This window comes from Pteropus medius, unplaced genomic scaffold (assembly GCF_902729225.1).
Source record: "Pteropus medius unplaced genomic scaffold, Ma_sr-lr_union100, whole genome shotgun sequence".
Classification (NCBI taxonomy): Eukaryota; Metazoa; Chordata; class Mammalia; order Chiroptera; family Pteropodidae; genus Pteropus; species Pteropus medius.
The window spans coordinates 2,852,668-2,867,779 of NW_024350922.1; the positions used below are offsets into that span (position 1 = coordinate 2,852,668).

General features: G+C 48.1%; 1 protein-coding gene across 1 annotated transcript in view; it reads left to right on the forward strand.

Moving 5' to 3' along the window:
• DNAH3 (dynein axonemal heavy chain 3) overlaps nucleotides 1-15,112 on the forward strand; it is a 143,260-nt gene that overhangs the window by 18,324 nt on the left and 109,824 nt on the right. Inside the window, exons 12-19 of the mRNA XM_039840277.1 lie at nucleotides 16-141; nucleotides 1,338-1,533; nucleotides 2,896-3,075; nucleotides 5,694-5,830; nucleotides 7,340-7,445; nucleotides 7,635-7,813; nucleotides 12,528-12,712; nucleotides 13,722-13,845. Of these exons, the coding sequence (XP_039696211.1) occupies nucleotides 16-141; nucleotides 1,338-1,533; nucleotides 2,896-3,075; nucleotides 5,694-5,830; nucleotides 7,340-7,445; nucleotides 7,635-7,813; nucleotides 12,528-12,712; nucleotides 13,722-13,845 (1,233 nt within the window). The remainder of the gene's footprint in view (nucleotides 1-15; nucleotides 142-1,337; nucleotides 1,534-2,895; nucleotides 3,076-5,693; nucleotides 5,831-7,339; nucleotides 7,446-7,634; nucleotides 7,814-12,527; nucleotides 12,713-13,721; nucleotides 13,846-15,112) is intronic.

Consider the following 15,112-nt stretch of genomic DNA (forward strand, 5'->3'; position numbering starts at 1 on the left):
TTTCCCTCTCGGCAGATTTAAAGACCTCAGGTTTGTTCGAACAGCGGAAATACTGGAGGGGAAATTGCCTCTGCAGCCTCATGAGTATCAGGACGTGATCCGGAAACACTGCCTGGAAGCACGCCAGATCCTTCTCAACAAGTCAGTATCTGGCCTCGGACCGAGGCTGCCTCACAGCATCGTAAAGATGGAAAAATCCCTGAAGTGGAAACTGGTTTCTAACCCCAAGGGTGGCACAGTTTTCCGACTTCACATCTTTCTCTGTCCCCTTTCTTCCCCGTCCCCATCCCCGACAGCCTTTGCTTCTCCTTACATCCCCTGCCCTTCAGCGCCCCCTCCTGGTCTCCCTCTGCCTTTTCAAAGTCACTCATTACCATTCATTGTGAGGGTACCACTTCCATTCCCCTCCTCTGAGATCCTCAAGGCCTTACAGGACAATGCAGTTGAATGGCTTGTGTTCGGGTGGCCCAGGTAAACAGCCTCAAGGGTCCAAGGTTTGTCACTTAGACAATTCCTTTTTCTTTGCAAATGCATGCAGGACCGCATCCAGAGCCAAAGAAATTCCCTTATGTAAAATGATGATGATGATACCTGCCCACTGGGTTTTTATTATCAGAGAATAAATATATATTTATATAAAAATGTCATGGCTGGCACATAGTAGCTGCTCAATAAATGTCACAGTTATTACCTCTATGACTATGACTATGGCTAGTACTTCTCTGATTGCTAGTCTAGTAGTTTTCTAGCAATCAGAAAGGAAATGTGATAGGATGAAAAGGCCAGTGGCTCCCACAGGGAATTAGAAATCGGGGGAAGTAGGAAGAAAGGAGCGATGAGGCATCCATTTCTTCTTCCGGTTTTCTCATTTCTGCTCTCGACGTCCGGATAGCTTGGCCACACAGGAGTACCTCTTCCCAAGTTCTCCTCCTTTCCTCTTCATCCTCTCTTTACTCCTATAAAGTCTGAATCAGATGCCAGGCCTTTGCTGGGGAGAGAAGCTTCATAGAACATTCCAGTTCCTTTGCCCCTTCACTTCAATCTCTGGTTGTAATGAAAAACCCATAGACTCTTTCAGGAGGACGTGTCACCAGTAACCCCTGTTCGTGTTTTGTTATCGCTGATGGAAGGATAATCTCTCAATTCAAACCTTACCACTTTCTTCCCAGGAAAGGGGTGTTGGCAGGCGAGGTGGCTGGGACTGCGGAAGTACCGATCTGCAAAGCCGCCTAGAGGGAGATGCGCCATCTCTTTTGTCACAGGGAGCAGAGAATGACTGAGGAGACTTCTCGGAGCTCGGCGGAGGTTCTCACTCAGATGCCCTCCTGTCTCTACAGGTGGATCCCCACCTGTGCCAAGCTGTTCATCTCGCAGAAGGAGCAGTGGATCCATTTCGCTCCCAAGAGCGACTTCGACCCCTCTCGCAACGTCGAGGAATACTTTGCTTCAGTTGCAACCTTCATGGCACTCCAGCTCCGAAAGTTGGTCATTAAGTCTCTCGAGGACCTCGTTTCCCTTTTCATGATACACAAGGTACGTCGAGGCCAGAAGCAGCCCTTTTCAGGGGAAATAACCGATTCCATCACATGGGTCCTCAGCTGTAAAATTCTCGATTCACACACACATCAGGTTATTATTAGTTTAAAAAAGTGATTTCTGGGCACACGCTGCACACTTTCCCAAGACGATTACCTACTACTAAGTTGATAGAACTCTACAGGCATGGAGAAGTTGTTAAGAACATTTAAATAAAGATTGAATAAGATGAAATGCATGCCTCTTACAGTAGGAGGCGTGGTCGCTTTTTCATCTTCTCTGTTAAAGGAAGGGGTTGAAAAGGCTTTGTCATCAGCCTTTGGCGTGGTGTTCAGGGGGTGTCGTGTGTATCACGGCAGGTACAGACTCTTGTTCTGTCTTCGAAAGGGGTATCCCTCAGAATAAAAGACTTTTGTTGACCTCATTAATAACTTCGTGAAACTACTTCAGTGAAGTTGAAATAAAAACCCAAAACACTAAGACTTGGTTTTCAAAGCATCCCAGCATCCCCTAAGCTTAGGTAGCCTTGGGATCAAGGAAGATCCTTCTGGGTTTTATACCATGTGGAGATTTTACCTTAAACAGAGTAACAACAATTTTAATTGGCCTGGTTATGAATGGTTAAGTTCTAAGCGTTTTTCCAAATGGAATACAGATGAACAATCGATCGTTTGGCTCAAAAAGTATAAAAACTAACGCTGCTAAAGTTAGACTGCTGCGTTAGCTTGAATGAGGACCAGGCCATCGGCGTCGCTGCAACCCTCTGCTCGGCCAAGCAGAAGAGGCTCAGATGTGGGAACAGATCTCACTCTGAGATCCCACACGGAGGGAAAAAGAAAATCTTCATAGGTCTAAAAGAAGCGGAAATGGATAGGTATTTGACACATAGTAGGCATACCGCAAATGTTTGCCGGTCATCCTTAAACAGATCTAAATATGTCTAAAAGCAACTCGTTAGATGAGTGCCTTTCGTCAGGCACCATCATTGATGACGGTACCTCGCACGACCATCCCGCATAGAGAGTCGTGAATGGCTCCACGCCAGTTCACGACTCTTGTAGGGAGGTTGACGTTTTGAGCGTCTACAATAGACCGCAAGCTCATTAGCAACTCTCTTTGAAGTAGACAGATAACTGTTTACATATCTGGATTCAGTCAACAAATTTTGGGGAAGAACAAGCTCAGGGCGGGCCAAGCCATACCTGGCCCTTGTTTTAAATATGAACGGGGCAGCCTGCCTTTCATGTCCTTTGGCAGTGCTCACGGTGCTCACGTAGTACTGTGAGTGAGTAAAATCTATGCCCTTGGTTCTGGAAGGCCCCATTTTGTGACAGTTGTCATCTCTTATGTCTTCCGAAGGATGGGAATGATTTCAAGGAGCCTTATCAAGAGATGGAGTTCTTTATACCTCAGCTAATCATGATCAAACTTGAAGTCAGTGAACCCAATATTGTCTTCAATCCATCTTTTGATAGCTGCTGGGAATTAATACGTGACTCTTTCTTGGAAATTATCGAGAGCTCTGAAGGGATCCCCAAGGTATCGTATCTGCTTAATCTTTGTTTGTACTTCTATTGATTTACTGCATAAAACAGATTTAAGATGGCTGAGCGCAACCCCTTGAACCCCAGAAAGAAGATTTGGGCCTTAAAGAAATACTCAGGCATCCCGGAACTGTGCTTCTGACAAGGGCATTGAGAGTTACTGGGTGGAGAGGAGAGTCCCTGCCCACGATGGCAGCCTCAAAGGGGCAGATGTGTCCCAAGCCATATACAGCTTGGGTTGATAATTCACAGTGGAGCGGTTGCCCATGAACTTGCCAAGAATCTTCATAAACCCGTATCTAGTTTGGCTCTTGACATTCTGCATGTTTGTTTATTTAGCCACTATAGGCGTCTGGGGGAGAGACTGAAGCCTCCCCTCTGGGCCCAAGCCCTTTCCAGGTTCCTCTCCAAGGTGGCATTCCCAGTCCGATGACAGACACCCGTTAGCAGAATCTTAGGACGGGCAGATCCCGCACCCGAGTGTGACGAGCGTGACGCTTTGTGCGCTGACTCCCTCTAGTTTCCTCTGAATGACGGGTGTGGCAAGGGGGCTCGGGTGCACCCCACACAGGGAGGCAACCTGTGGGGTGACTCTCCCCACCCCACGCATCGCGTGCGGTGCGCAGTAGCCCCGAAGCTCGCTTCTCTCTGCGGTTCTGACTCAGAGGGTGGATGCTAAGGGTTCGAGACTCGATCTGGGGTTTGTAGGGAGGCGTGTGAACACAGGTGCTCCAGCCGCTTTCACCAGCGAACGCCACGTTTGAGATTTTGAACTGAACCAAGCCTGGTTCAGCGAGGAGAAGAGCAGCGGGCAGCTCTCCTGCAATCAGCAGCCCTAGGAACGGGTGGGAGAGAGGCCTGTGATGCGGGAGGGTAAGCGTGGGGCTTGGGAACAGATCAAGGACACGCCGCTCGACCTGTCCTTCACTGCTATCCATCAACAATGTCTGCGAGCGGCTTGGCCTGGAGAGCCCAGGGCCCTGTGGCTGCTGCTGCCAACGGCCCAGCCAGGGCTGGTGGTAGATACCATGGAGTGGAATGCCAGGGCAACGTGGTCATGGGCCACAGTTTGGACCAGGTTCGAAAGCCAGGCCCAAGTGAATGCCAATGGCTTCAGCAGACTGTGAAAAAGGAGCCCAGACCCAGAGTTCTCCACTTGGAGATATGCACAGCGCTGCTCCTGCCCCGCCACCCCCCACCCCCGCAAGCCCCTCTGACGTTTGTCTCTGAACGGAGAAGTGAAATTTTCAAGGAACAGTCCCACAGGTTGAATAAAGAAAGGCAACGGGCGGACGGTACGCCCCATCCCCTACCAGTCCTGCTGCCTTTACGGTTAAATATGGACTTTAAAAGTGGGAAGAAAAGTCAGCCTGAGATGTATGCAAATAGCAGGAGGAAAGCATATTTGTGAGAAAGTTACTGAAGGAAACCAAAGCAAACATTAGAAAATATTAGCAAAAAAAAAACTTGAGAAAGACATGGATGCTGTACTGATTTAATACTGGTTGAAATGAAAAGAGGTGCATGAGAAGCATAAAAAAAAAAAAAATGAAGCTGGATGAGATAATGGAAGGATTTTCCAAAACCGAAAATGCAATAAGCAGAATTGAAAGCAGCATTAGCTGCCATTACTTTCATAGTCGGAAAACTATGTGACTCTAGAAAGGGCTGCTCAGGCCAGTCTCCTTCCCGGCGGGAGAATCTTCTCAGTCAGAGTGCCAGGGATGGAGCGAAGAGGGACGCACACGTCGGTGGCACTTGCTCTCTCTCCTGTTGAAACAGATATGTTCTCATCAACAGCACATACCCGGCGTGACCCAGCAAAGCGCTCTGAGGTCTGTTCTGACACCGATCACCAAGGACTTCCTGAGCAGACAGGGACGTGGACGGCAGCTGGTCCCCAAGAGGGACTTTGCAGCCTTCACGAGCCATGCAGACAAGAACATTTCTCAGAGACACACACACGCCGTTGGGAAGTAGTGGTTGGGATTTTCGGAAGAGTATTACTATTCATGCCTCATAAAACCATTGCTTTCCCTCCGCTCACCCCAGCTGAGGAAAGAATCTAGTCTATCTCCTCTCTGGACTTTTGTCCAGAGAGGAGAATTAGCTGACCTCAGGTCACATAGTCAGTCAGCGGCAGAGTCGGGATTAGAACCCATGTCTCCAGTAGAAAAAGTTGATGGCAGTGGAGGCGGGCACCACTGTAACATTCATTCACTCACACAGTATTTATTGAGCACTTACCATGCTCCAAGCTCTTGTTGGGCCTATTACTATAGAGACGAAGTCAGGCGTGGTCCAGGTCCTCATGGTATTTGTATCCCATGGCAAACCTAGAACATTTCATGACAGTCGTGATGAGTGCTGAGTGCAGAACCCCCACTGGGGGCCCAGGGAGAGTCGCCGACGGACGGGAGACTTGAAGGGGGCGGGGACTAGAAAGATGAAGGGTCCTTGGAGAGGGAGGAGAGAGAGAGCCCTCTCCCCAAGGAAAGATGGAGCGGGGATGCAGCTGGTGCCCTGGAGATGACTTTGTCGCATCTTGGTGCATCTCCCTTCTCGTGTCTTGTGCACGTCTTGCAACATCCAAAAGTGGTTTCTACCCTTTAGGTGGAGTCTATACTGTTCCCAGAGTTGAAAGGCTATAATCTGATCCTTCGCACCGTCAACCCTGAAGAAAATCTGGTTTCCGATTTCGTAGATCAAACTTTCGAGGTATTTCAGAAAAACCAAGTTGGCCCCCACAAGTAAGTCGTGACTCAGTTAGCCTTTGTGGCGTCGGTTTAGAGTTCTTAACCATTGTTCAGTAGACAATCCCTGTTTCCACACACCCAAAACAATACATAACAATAGCCAGTACTTACTCGCAAGGGTATTACTACTTATCCCATTTCACAGATGAGGAAACTGTAAGTTTCCTAATTTGACACAGCGAGAACCAGAATGCAGATTCAGTGACAGGTCCACCTCCGTTATCTGAAAGCCTTGGGCCAGACGGCTTTCTGCATTTAGAAATTTCTGGTTTTTAGAAAAGTAACATTATGCATGTATTACGTGTCGCGCTGTAGTTTCAGCAAGGTCAGGGGCAGCAGCCTTTCATTAAACGTACTGGTATTTCTGCGGCAAGAGCCGTGAATAGCCAGCCTCACATCATCTTACGGCAGCTGTTGCTCTCAAATGGATTTTGAAGTGATGTTCTGTTTTTAGATCTTTTTGGAGTTAGGGGTTAAAGAAAAGGGGATGGAAAACAGGCGACCCGAGTGCTCCTTTGTCATCACACTGTAGGGTATCCCACAGCTTTCACCTGAGCAGCCTTGAGCGTAGGGGGACCACAGAATGCAGCTTCCAAACTGAGATGCTTTGAGGGCGAAGCGGGTGTGATTAGCAGTCACCGTGAGACAACGGGTATAACCTGGACTGTCCCACACAAACCAGGATGTGTGGTCACCCCAACCCAGCACTGCTTGAGGTGGTTCCATTGACCTTTTAGACCAGAAAGTCCCGTATCGTGAGGCTGTCCTGTGCATTTTTAGCAACATCCCTGGCTTCTACCCATTGGATGCTGGTAGGATCCTCCCCCTACTTGTGACAACAAAAATGGCCCCAGACATGGCCAAATGTCCCTTGGGGACAAAATCAGCCCCCTGGGAGTCTACACTGGGCCCCACACAGTTAGTTCTGCTCATTCATATCACCTTTATTTTCACTCGAACTTATCTTGAGACAGAGCATCCCAAACACGCTCCAATCTGGGGGGAATCTGCCCAGCTGTCTCTGCATGAGCTGTGAGCAGACAGAGGGAAACTTAATTTTAGTCCATCAATTTTAGATTCGTTAGTTTTAATTTTTCATCACAAAATTTAGACATAGAACTTTAGAGATAGAAGAAGGAATAAGAAGTATGTTTGTTGCACATTCACTGTATGCCAGGCTCAGTATTAATTGCTTTATATATACATGATCACAGTTAGGCTTTACAGCAGTCCTATGAGATGCTATCATTTCCACTTAAAATTAAAAGCATTGACCTTTGAAAACAATTTTTTGTCTAAGTTCATGCAGCTAGGAAGCAACACAATTAGAATTCCGAAGCCAAAGTTCTGAATTCCCAGTGTAATGTCACTTTGACCACCTTATATTCCTCTTTCTTGGTTTGTGCTAATTTTTATGTTGTTATCTCTTCATTTGCCACTCTGACTAATCTGATTTGGTGACCTGTATTTTTATGTTTCATTTTATGCTCTCTGCTATGGAAGATACTTAAATGTATACAAAAAGTATGATGACTTATTGGATAACATGGCAGAGCAAAACATCACTGCATTCCTGAAAGAAAATCATGAAATTGACGATTTTGTGACGGTAGGAGATGCCATTTGCCATTTCATATCTTGGTGACGTGTGCTGCAGACAATCCAATGAGTTGTCAGTGTGTTTCGTTGGAATATGTCCTGTGCTCAGTATTGGACCAGATGGGTGGGGCATGAGGCCGCAGGCAGATGCAGAGAGGCCAAAGGCGAATTAATCTACTGAATATGTTCCTTTTTACAGATGATCAATAGCATAAAAAAGCGGAGAAATGAAATTGCATCCATGCACATTTCCGTGCCTTTGGCCATGTTCTGCCTCGACACAATAACCATAAATTACGAACTCTGTGAGCGAGCCCAAAATCTTAAAGACCGTCTGATTCAATTCCAAGTGGATATAAACCGGGACAACAATACCAGGTACCCTCATGTGTGCAGAAAAGTAGCAGCGACATTTGGCACAAACGGGAGGATGGAAAAGTAGCCTGAACTTGCACCTTAGAACGGTGACCGGACTGAATGTGTGGTTCGAGTTGCTTATGCCCCAGTGTGACAGTGGCAGGGAATTCTGGTTTGGGACAGCAGGCAGGAAACCACATGTGGCCCGGAGGAGCCGGGCTGGAGGCGTCCTGAGGTGGGCCGTCTGACTCTTCGGCTTCAGCTTTCTCGCAGGCACCTTTAGGGAGACGCTGCATTGTGGGCTCGGCTGCCTGAGGTCCCAGGTCCTCTCACCCATCATCTAGCATGCACTCGGGGACACAGGGTGCTTACGGGCACCCCTCAGAATCACCCCCGTGCTGACTTCTGTGGCGTAGGCCTGGGGAGTCGGTCATTCAGGCTTAAGCCCAATATCGTACCTTCATTTTAAGGATGAGGGTCAAAATGTTTGTGACTGTGACAGGTAGAAGCCCACACAGAATGATCAAAATAAATGAAGTCAGGGCTCACATGTCCAAAAGCTCAGGAGCTGCTCCTTTCCACCCTAGGCCCTGCAGTTAGGATGCAGGCCACCCCCCCACCCCACCTTCCTCCGTCGGCTCCTTGCTCTGATGGGCTCTCTCTAGCATGAGCCAAGCAGCTCCAGGCTCACGTCCCAGGTTCCTATCCAGAGGGGAGAAAAAGTTTCTCTTTTTCCAACTGCCTCACAAAAGTCCTGACCCATGTGACACCAGCCTGACCTGGCTTATTTGTGCAACATCAAACTGACGCCGGGGCCAAGAGGGTGGCTTAGATCTGGGTGGTGTTTCCATCTCTGGGGGGATGTCAGCCCTACCTGGACCACGTGAACCGAGAGAGGGGGCTCCCCAGGAAGACTCGGGGTGTGGTTACAGGAAGGGGGGACGACGCCAAGGCTGGGGCAGCAGCGGTCTGCTACTGTGTCTCTGAACGTCACCACATGGTTCATCGGCATCCTTCTAGCCCTCTTCCCCAGAGGGCTTTGAACTTCGGACTGAGGCAGCAGTCATGGCGACCACTGTTGCTGTCTCATTACATGTTACGTTATTCATGTGTGTGTAAATATGTATAATAATTTTAGCATGTCATGCTACCTTAAGGTTTACAAAATACGTGTCAGAAACTCCTTAGCAAATTAATGATAGGGATAGCCACCATTCCTCCAGCGCGTTATGTTGATGAAGAAGTCGGGACGCAAGGGGCTAGCAGGTGGCACCTCCAGGCTTTATCCTAGCTTATGCCAACCCCAAAGCCCGTGCCCTCCTCTGCTGCACAGCGTTCTCACTGAGCGAGGACATGGCGGGAGCCAGCAGACTTGACTTTGAATCCAAGACCTTCCACTTACTGGTTACGTGACCCCTGGGGTCGCCCCTCAGATCTTCAGTTTCTTTGTGGAACTAGGACAGTCAAAGATTTTCAGCCTTCACAGTCCTAAGACACCTTCTTTGGGAAATCTGAGCATCAAGAAGTTTTTTTCCTAAGCAACAGAGCATTCATTCCTGTCCAATCAAAGCAACGTGGTGCCTCGTTTGGTTACTGCATCCATCCTCAACGAAATACACATTTTCGTGTATTTTCTTAGGCCTTTTTAATGTAAGTGACACTAAGGGTCCCATTACGAACCCAGGGATTTCTAAGGATGCAGAAACCCCAGGTCAGTGGCTGAGTTGTGAAGTTTCTTTCTGTCTTAACAAGAGTGACTCTGACTCCCTTGACCACCTCAAAACCCCATGAGGTAGGTAAGACAGTTACGAGACCCCTTACTGAATGGGGGAGAGAACAAGGCCCAGACAGGAAAACTAACTTGCCTAAGTAGGTGAGTTAGAATTCGAGTCTTCTGATCCCAAACCCTGTCCTTGCCGCTCCTCTGTCCTGTTACTGCTGAGTGCGGTGCCTTCCTGTTCCCCATGATGAGGCGGAACCTAGAATGGGGTGCTCTGGGCACAAAGGCAGGGGGCACCTTGGAATGTGGGCAATGCCATTCATGCCACTCTAAGTACATTGATCTCAAGTCGCTCGAACGATAACCCGAAGTAGTGACCAAAAATACAGGGCCCTGAGCAGAGACAGGTGAAGTTATCCCTTTGGTCCAGCTGCTCATTTGCTTCACGGTGAGAATTCTTGTCCGGATGGTGACAACAGGTAGAAAGAGGGCACAGATTGGTGCAAGATTTACTGGTCTCCCTTGTGCCATCCCCTACACTAGGCATGTAATAGCTGTGTGCTTAGGGGACCTCTGGCCTTTAGATTTTTGAATGATATTAGCACTACCTGTAGAAGGCGCTGTTTGCTGTCCTTGGCTTATCCCTGTTGGTCAGATTCCTGATGATATCGGCCTGTATTCAGGACCTTTTAGAGGATCAAGTAGATGATAGGTCTGCTCCCACCCTTCTGGGCCCTCACGAGAAGCTGATAGCCACACGATGTTTACATTATACAGTCTCATATGAAAGGAAAGAAGGATGGGTTCTCATCTGATAGGAGTACATCACACTGAGAGGGTCTACCTGCTTTAGTTAGGTGAGGCTAGATGCTGTAACAGATGGATCCCAAGATGTCGTGACTGAATGCAATAGAAGTTTATTTCTTGCTCAGGGTAGCTCCCAGTTGGTGGAGGAGACCTACTGTGAGCATTCAGAAACTCGAGCAGGTTGATGACTTTAGATCTTCAACATGTAGCTTTCGAGATCATGCTAAATGTTGACATCCTAGCCAATTGGGACAAAAAAAGAACATAAAGCAAGGCAGCTTTATGTGTGCACCTGGAGCTCAGTCACATGATTGTGCCTGCATCCTCCCCAAATTCAGATGTTGAAGTCTGTCTTTGTCCGAACTGCTGTAACAGACTATTATAGGCTGAGTGGCTTATAAACCACAGAAGTTTATTTCTCACAGTTGTACAGCCTGGGAAGTTCAAGGTTAAGCCTTCGGCAGATTTGGTGTCATTTGAAGACTTCTTGGTTCATGGATAGTTATCTACTCATGTGTTCTTAGATGGAACAGGATGGGAGGGGTCTCTGAAGTCCCTTTTATAAGGGCATTATTCCTATTCACGGAGGCATAGACCTCAGGGCCAATTCACCTCCCAAAGGCCACCTCCAGATATCATCACATTAGGACTTAGGTTTTAACATATGAATTTTGGTGGGACACAGATGTTCAGTTTATAGCAAAGCACTAATGTCCAATGTGACCGTATTTGGAGATGGCCTTTATAATGAGGTGATGAAGTAAGACGAGGTCACAGGTATGGGGCCCTAGTCCGGTGGGGTCGTGCTCTTATGAGAAGAGGAAGAGACACCAGAGGTCCCCCACCCTGCCCCGCCCACCACGTGAGGACACAGGGAGAAGGCGGATGTCTGCGAGCCAGGAAGAGGTTCCTCACCAGGAACCAAATCTATCGGCACCTTGACCTTGGACCTCTGGCCTCCAGAACTGTGAGAAGATACCTTTCTGTTGTTTCAGCCCCCTAGTCTGTGACGTTTTGTCGTGGTAGCCCAAGCTGACTATTAAATATCCAACTGAAAATACAAAGGAGGCTGAGAAATATTATCTGCCTCCGAGTCCAAGAAGCAGAGAATACTCTGAACCCATGTAGTGCATTCGATGATTTTTCTCTATAAAAAGTTTCTGGATTTTATAAAAATTCCTCTTTAAAATCCTGGCATTATCTCCAGAGGTGTTTTAATCATTTTCTCCAGTTTAATACAATTAGCTTCATTGTGAGAGGTATCTATACATTAAGAAGGCGTGTCCAGGACTGAAGACACCAAGAGGAATGTTTTTTATCTATTGTGTATGATCATCAGCATGTAACGGTCAATTCATAATAACAAAAATGATGATAGCTGTTTTTGCTAACTTTTCTGGAGGGCCAGTCTGTGCTAGACACAGATGTACTGCAGGTAATTTGTTCCTAATTATAGTTAAAACGCTGAAGAATGCCATTCATTAGCCTTTGTATGGATTAGAGCGTATTCGAATTCTCCGGATAGCAACACCATTTTTCATGGTCTTGTGTTTGAGGAGAAGTGGACAGTTAGATCTGGGGGCCCAGCAGTTGGACATAAATTTCTCTGTGCCACCAGGAATCCCCGCCACACGAGGACGAACTTGCTGGGGTGCTTTGAAGAGCCATGATGACACGTTAATTTAGCGTCTGCTTCATAAAATTTGAGGAATTGCGGTTGGCGGTGGTGGCCATGGTTTTCTTGTCGTTTTGGTCTAATTCTGGATTCTACTCAGCGTATGTTTGTCAAGAGTATGCGTTTTGGAGTCAATTAAACCAGGTTCAGATCCTGGCTCTGACACCCCCGTGCCGTGTCGCTTTGGATAAAGTTACTCAGCCTCACTTTCTCCCGTTATAAACTGTCGATAATAATCATCCCAGCCTCTTAGAACTGTCGTGAAGATTAAATGAGCTAATATATGCTCAGTGATTAGAATGGGGAGGGGCACGTGGCAAAGAGCTTAATCCACGTCAGATATCATTGCCGTTCCTGCGGCTCTTACTGAAGTGTGGTGTGCGTGAGGACGTCACCCACTGAGGGTCTGCAGGTAGAGAAAAGTCAAACCGTCGTTCTAGTCTGCAAATAGGACTCACGTCTGTTTAGCATAATGGGGTCTCGTAAGAACGTTATTTCAGATGATGACGGTGATGGCTGTTTTTACCCTGTAGCATCTGTAATCAGTACAGCTACATCGCAGAAAAAGTCAGCGAGATTCCTTCCAACACGGAGGAGCTGGTATTGCTCATCGACTTCTTAAAGAAATCCAGCGACGTCACCGTGTTCAAACTCAGGAGGCAGCTCCGAGACGCAATCGAGAGACTAGAGTTCCTGATGGACTATGCAGACCTGCCCCGTAAGCGCGATGCCATATGCGTGCGCACAGGCGTATGTGTGTATCGAATCTTTTAGGGAAAAGGAGTCGCAGGGAGTAGAGTTATCAGTCCTGCCACTAAATGTCAATACAGGAGAGCGGCTCTGAAGGGTTCCCAGATGTTGGAGGCACAAGTCACCACGCTCTGATCCCCAAGAGTCTGAATCACGCAAAGGGAATCTGATTGTTAGAATGGGAGCAAACTCCAGGGACTTGACTAGGCCTTCGATGCCTGTCTTGGCCTCTTGTTCCTGGTGTTCCCGGAAACGTCACTTCTAAACGCAGAGGTTTTTTGTTTTTTGTTTTTAAATAAATGGGTAGATGTCACTTATCCGTAATCTTAATACAAACCCCCTCTGAGGACGCTGGGGCACTTTCCTTCATGCTCCTGCATGTCATGGAGGGACAGAAGTGCCAGAGCCCCTTTAAGGCCTATTGGGCCAAGTTAGCATGCATAAGGACAAGGCTCTGGAGGAAAAGTTGATGTGCTTGCCACAAGCCAAGTTTCCAGCCCTTTCCACCTGGAATTACCTGTGAATTACCTATGAGTTACCTGTGAGTTACCTGTGAATTGCCTGTGAATTGCCTGTGAATTACCTGTGAATTGCCTGGTGTTCACCTGTTTGGTGGGGAAAGGCAGTGGAAGGGAGAGATGGGGGCCAGAGTGAAAAGCCCCCTAACCGGCCCCCCACCCCACGCACACTTCCTGAGCCATGCCCCTGGCCACATGCGTACACACTGGCCTCTCGCTGTGCTCCCTGCCTGCTAAGTCCCAGGTTGCAGAGGGTCCCAGGGCATCTCAACTGGGCGGAGCTGTAGACGGGGAGGGCGTCTGGCATTGAAGTTACTAACTGACGTTTAACCAAAAGGGAGCCCAAGACTTGGATCGGTGAAACGGTTTGCAGAGTAGAACCGGAACTGCACCCCGGTTTCTACTCTGCTCTGACCTACACGGAGCAGTGTCCTAAAGCGGGCTGCGTGTGTTTTGCAGAGGAGGACATCAAATTAAACAGCACTCTGCTGCTCTGGCCAGACCAGATTGAAGACGTCTTTGAGAACAGCCGAAACCTGCTCCTTAGCAAGAGGGATCAGGCGGAGATAGACCTCACTAAAAGGTATGGGAGACTGAGGCTGGTTTATAAGCGATACCAGCTTCCTGAGTCCTACAGGAACTTCCTTTTGTTTCCCACCGAGGGGCGTTTTCCTTAAGCCTGCTTCGGTGTAGTTACCCCTGACAAGGCCCACCCTCCCTGCCTTGAACGATTGGAATTTGGCGGTGCAGAGAGAAAAAAGACAGGAGTAGCGGCATATAATAATGGCCTCGCCATAATAATAGCAGAACCGTCAGCCTCACACTGGGGACCACAGTGGGGACCACAGATTTGTGAGATATCAGGACAGGGATAATAAAGGCCTGGCAGGAGGCTGACAAAATGCCTGGGCCGCAGCTGGTCTTGTGCAGTGCTGACGTGGCTGTAATCGTTCATTCCTTTATTATTTATCGTGGATTCTTACTATGCGCTGTGCTCTTTTCTAAACACGTTAGTGCGTTTAGCTGCTGAAGTAAAAAGTTTAAGACAGTGACAAAGAACATGGAGGCATACTGAAAAACTCCAGCAACCGGGTGATGCGGGCCACGTACCACGTATGCGGTAAAGACACGCACTCCTGCCCGGACACACATACACACACACACCAGCTTGTAACGCTTTGTTTATGAACTTCAGAGTCATACCAGTTACCGTCCCTTCACACGTGACACTCCCACTACCTGACTTTAGGCCCCACCATCCCTGCAAACACTCACCAGAAGGGGACAGAGTAGAGAAAAGCGGGGGCTTCTCCGCAGAGTGAGAGTTTGGGCTGAAGGGTAAACCCATGCAATCGCTAACGTAGAAATATGTCCTACATCTGCTACCCAGAAAAAAGGCAGTAACAACAACAGAAGGTGTGTGTAAGGGCTGACTTTTTTTTTTTTTTTTTAATTAATAGACTTTTTGTGGGGGGGCGGATAGTTTTAACTTCACAACAAAACTGAGCCAAAAGTACAGAGTTTCCACCTACCCTCTCTCCTCAAGTGTAGCCTCCCCCCGGAACCGACCTTGGATGCCCAGCCAGGAAGCAGAACCACTGCTGGTAGGTTAGGTGAACGGGGGCGAGGGTCTCAGCTCTGGGGGCCTCCATGTCCTCATGTGGACAGTGGGGTAATAGAGCCAGTCTCAGAGCATGTCATCCCCTGAGGGGAATCGCTGCTGAAGGATGAGATGCGAGGACCCAGTGGTGCCTAGGTGGTATCCAGCATGTGTGGACGTTCAGCAACTGTCAGCTTCCTTCGCCCCTCGAACAATGACCTCTTTGGGGGATAAAAATGCTTCTTCACTT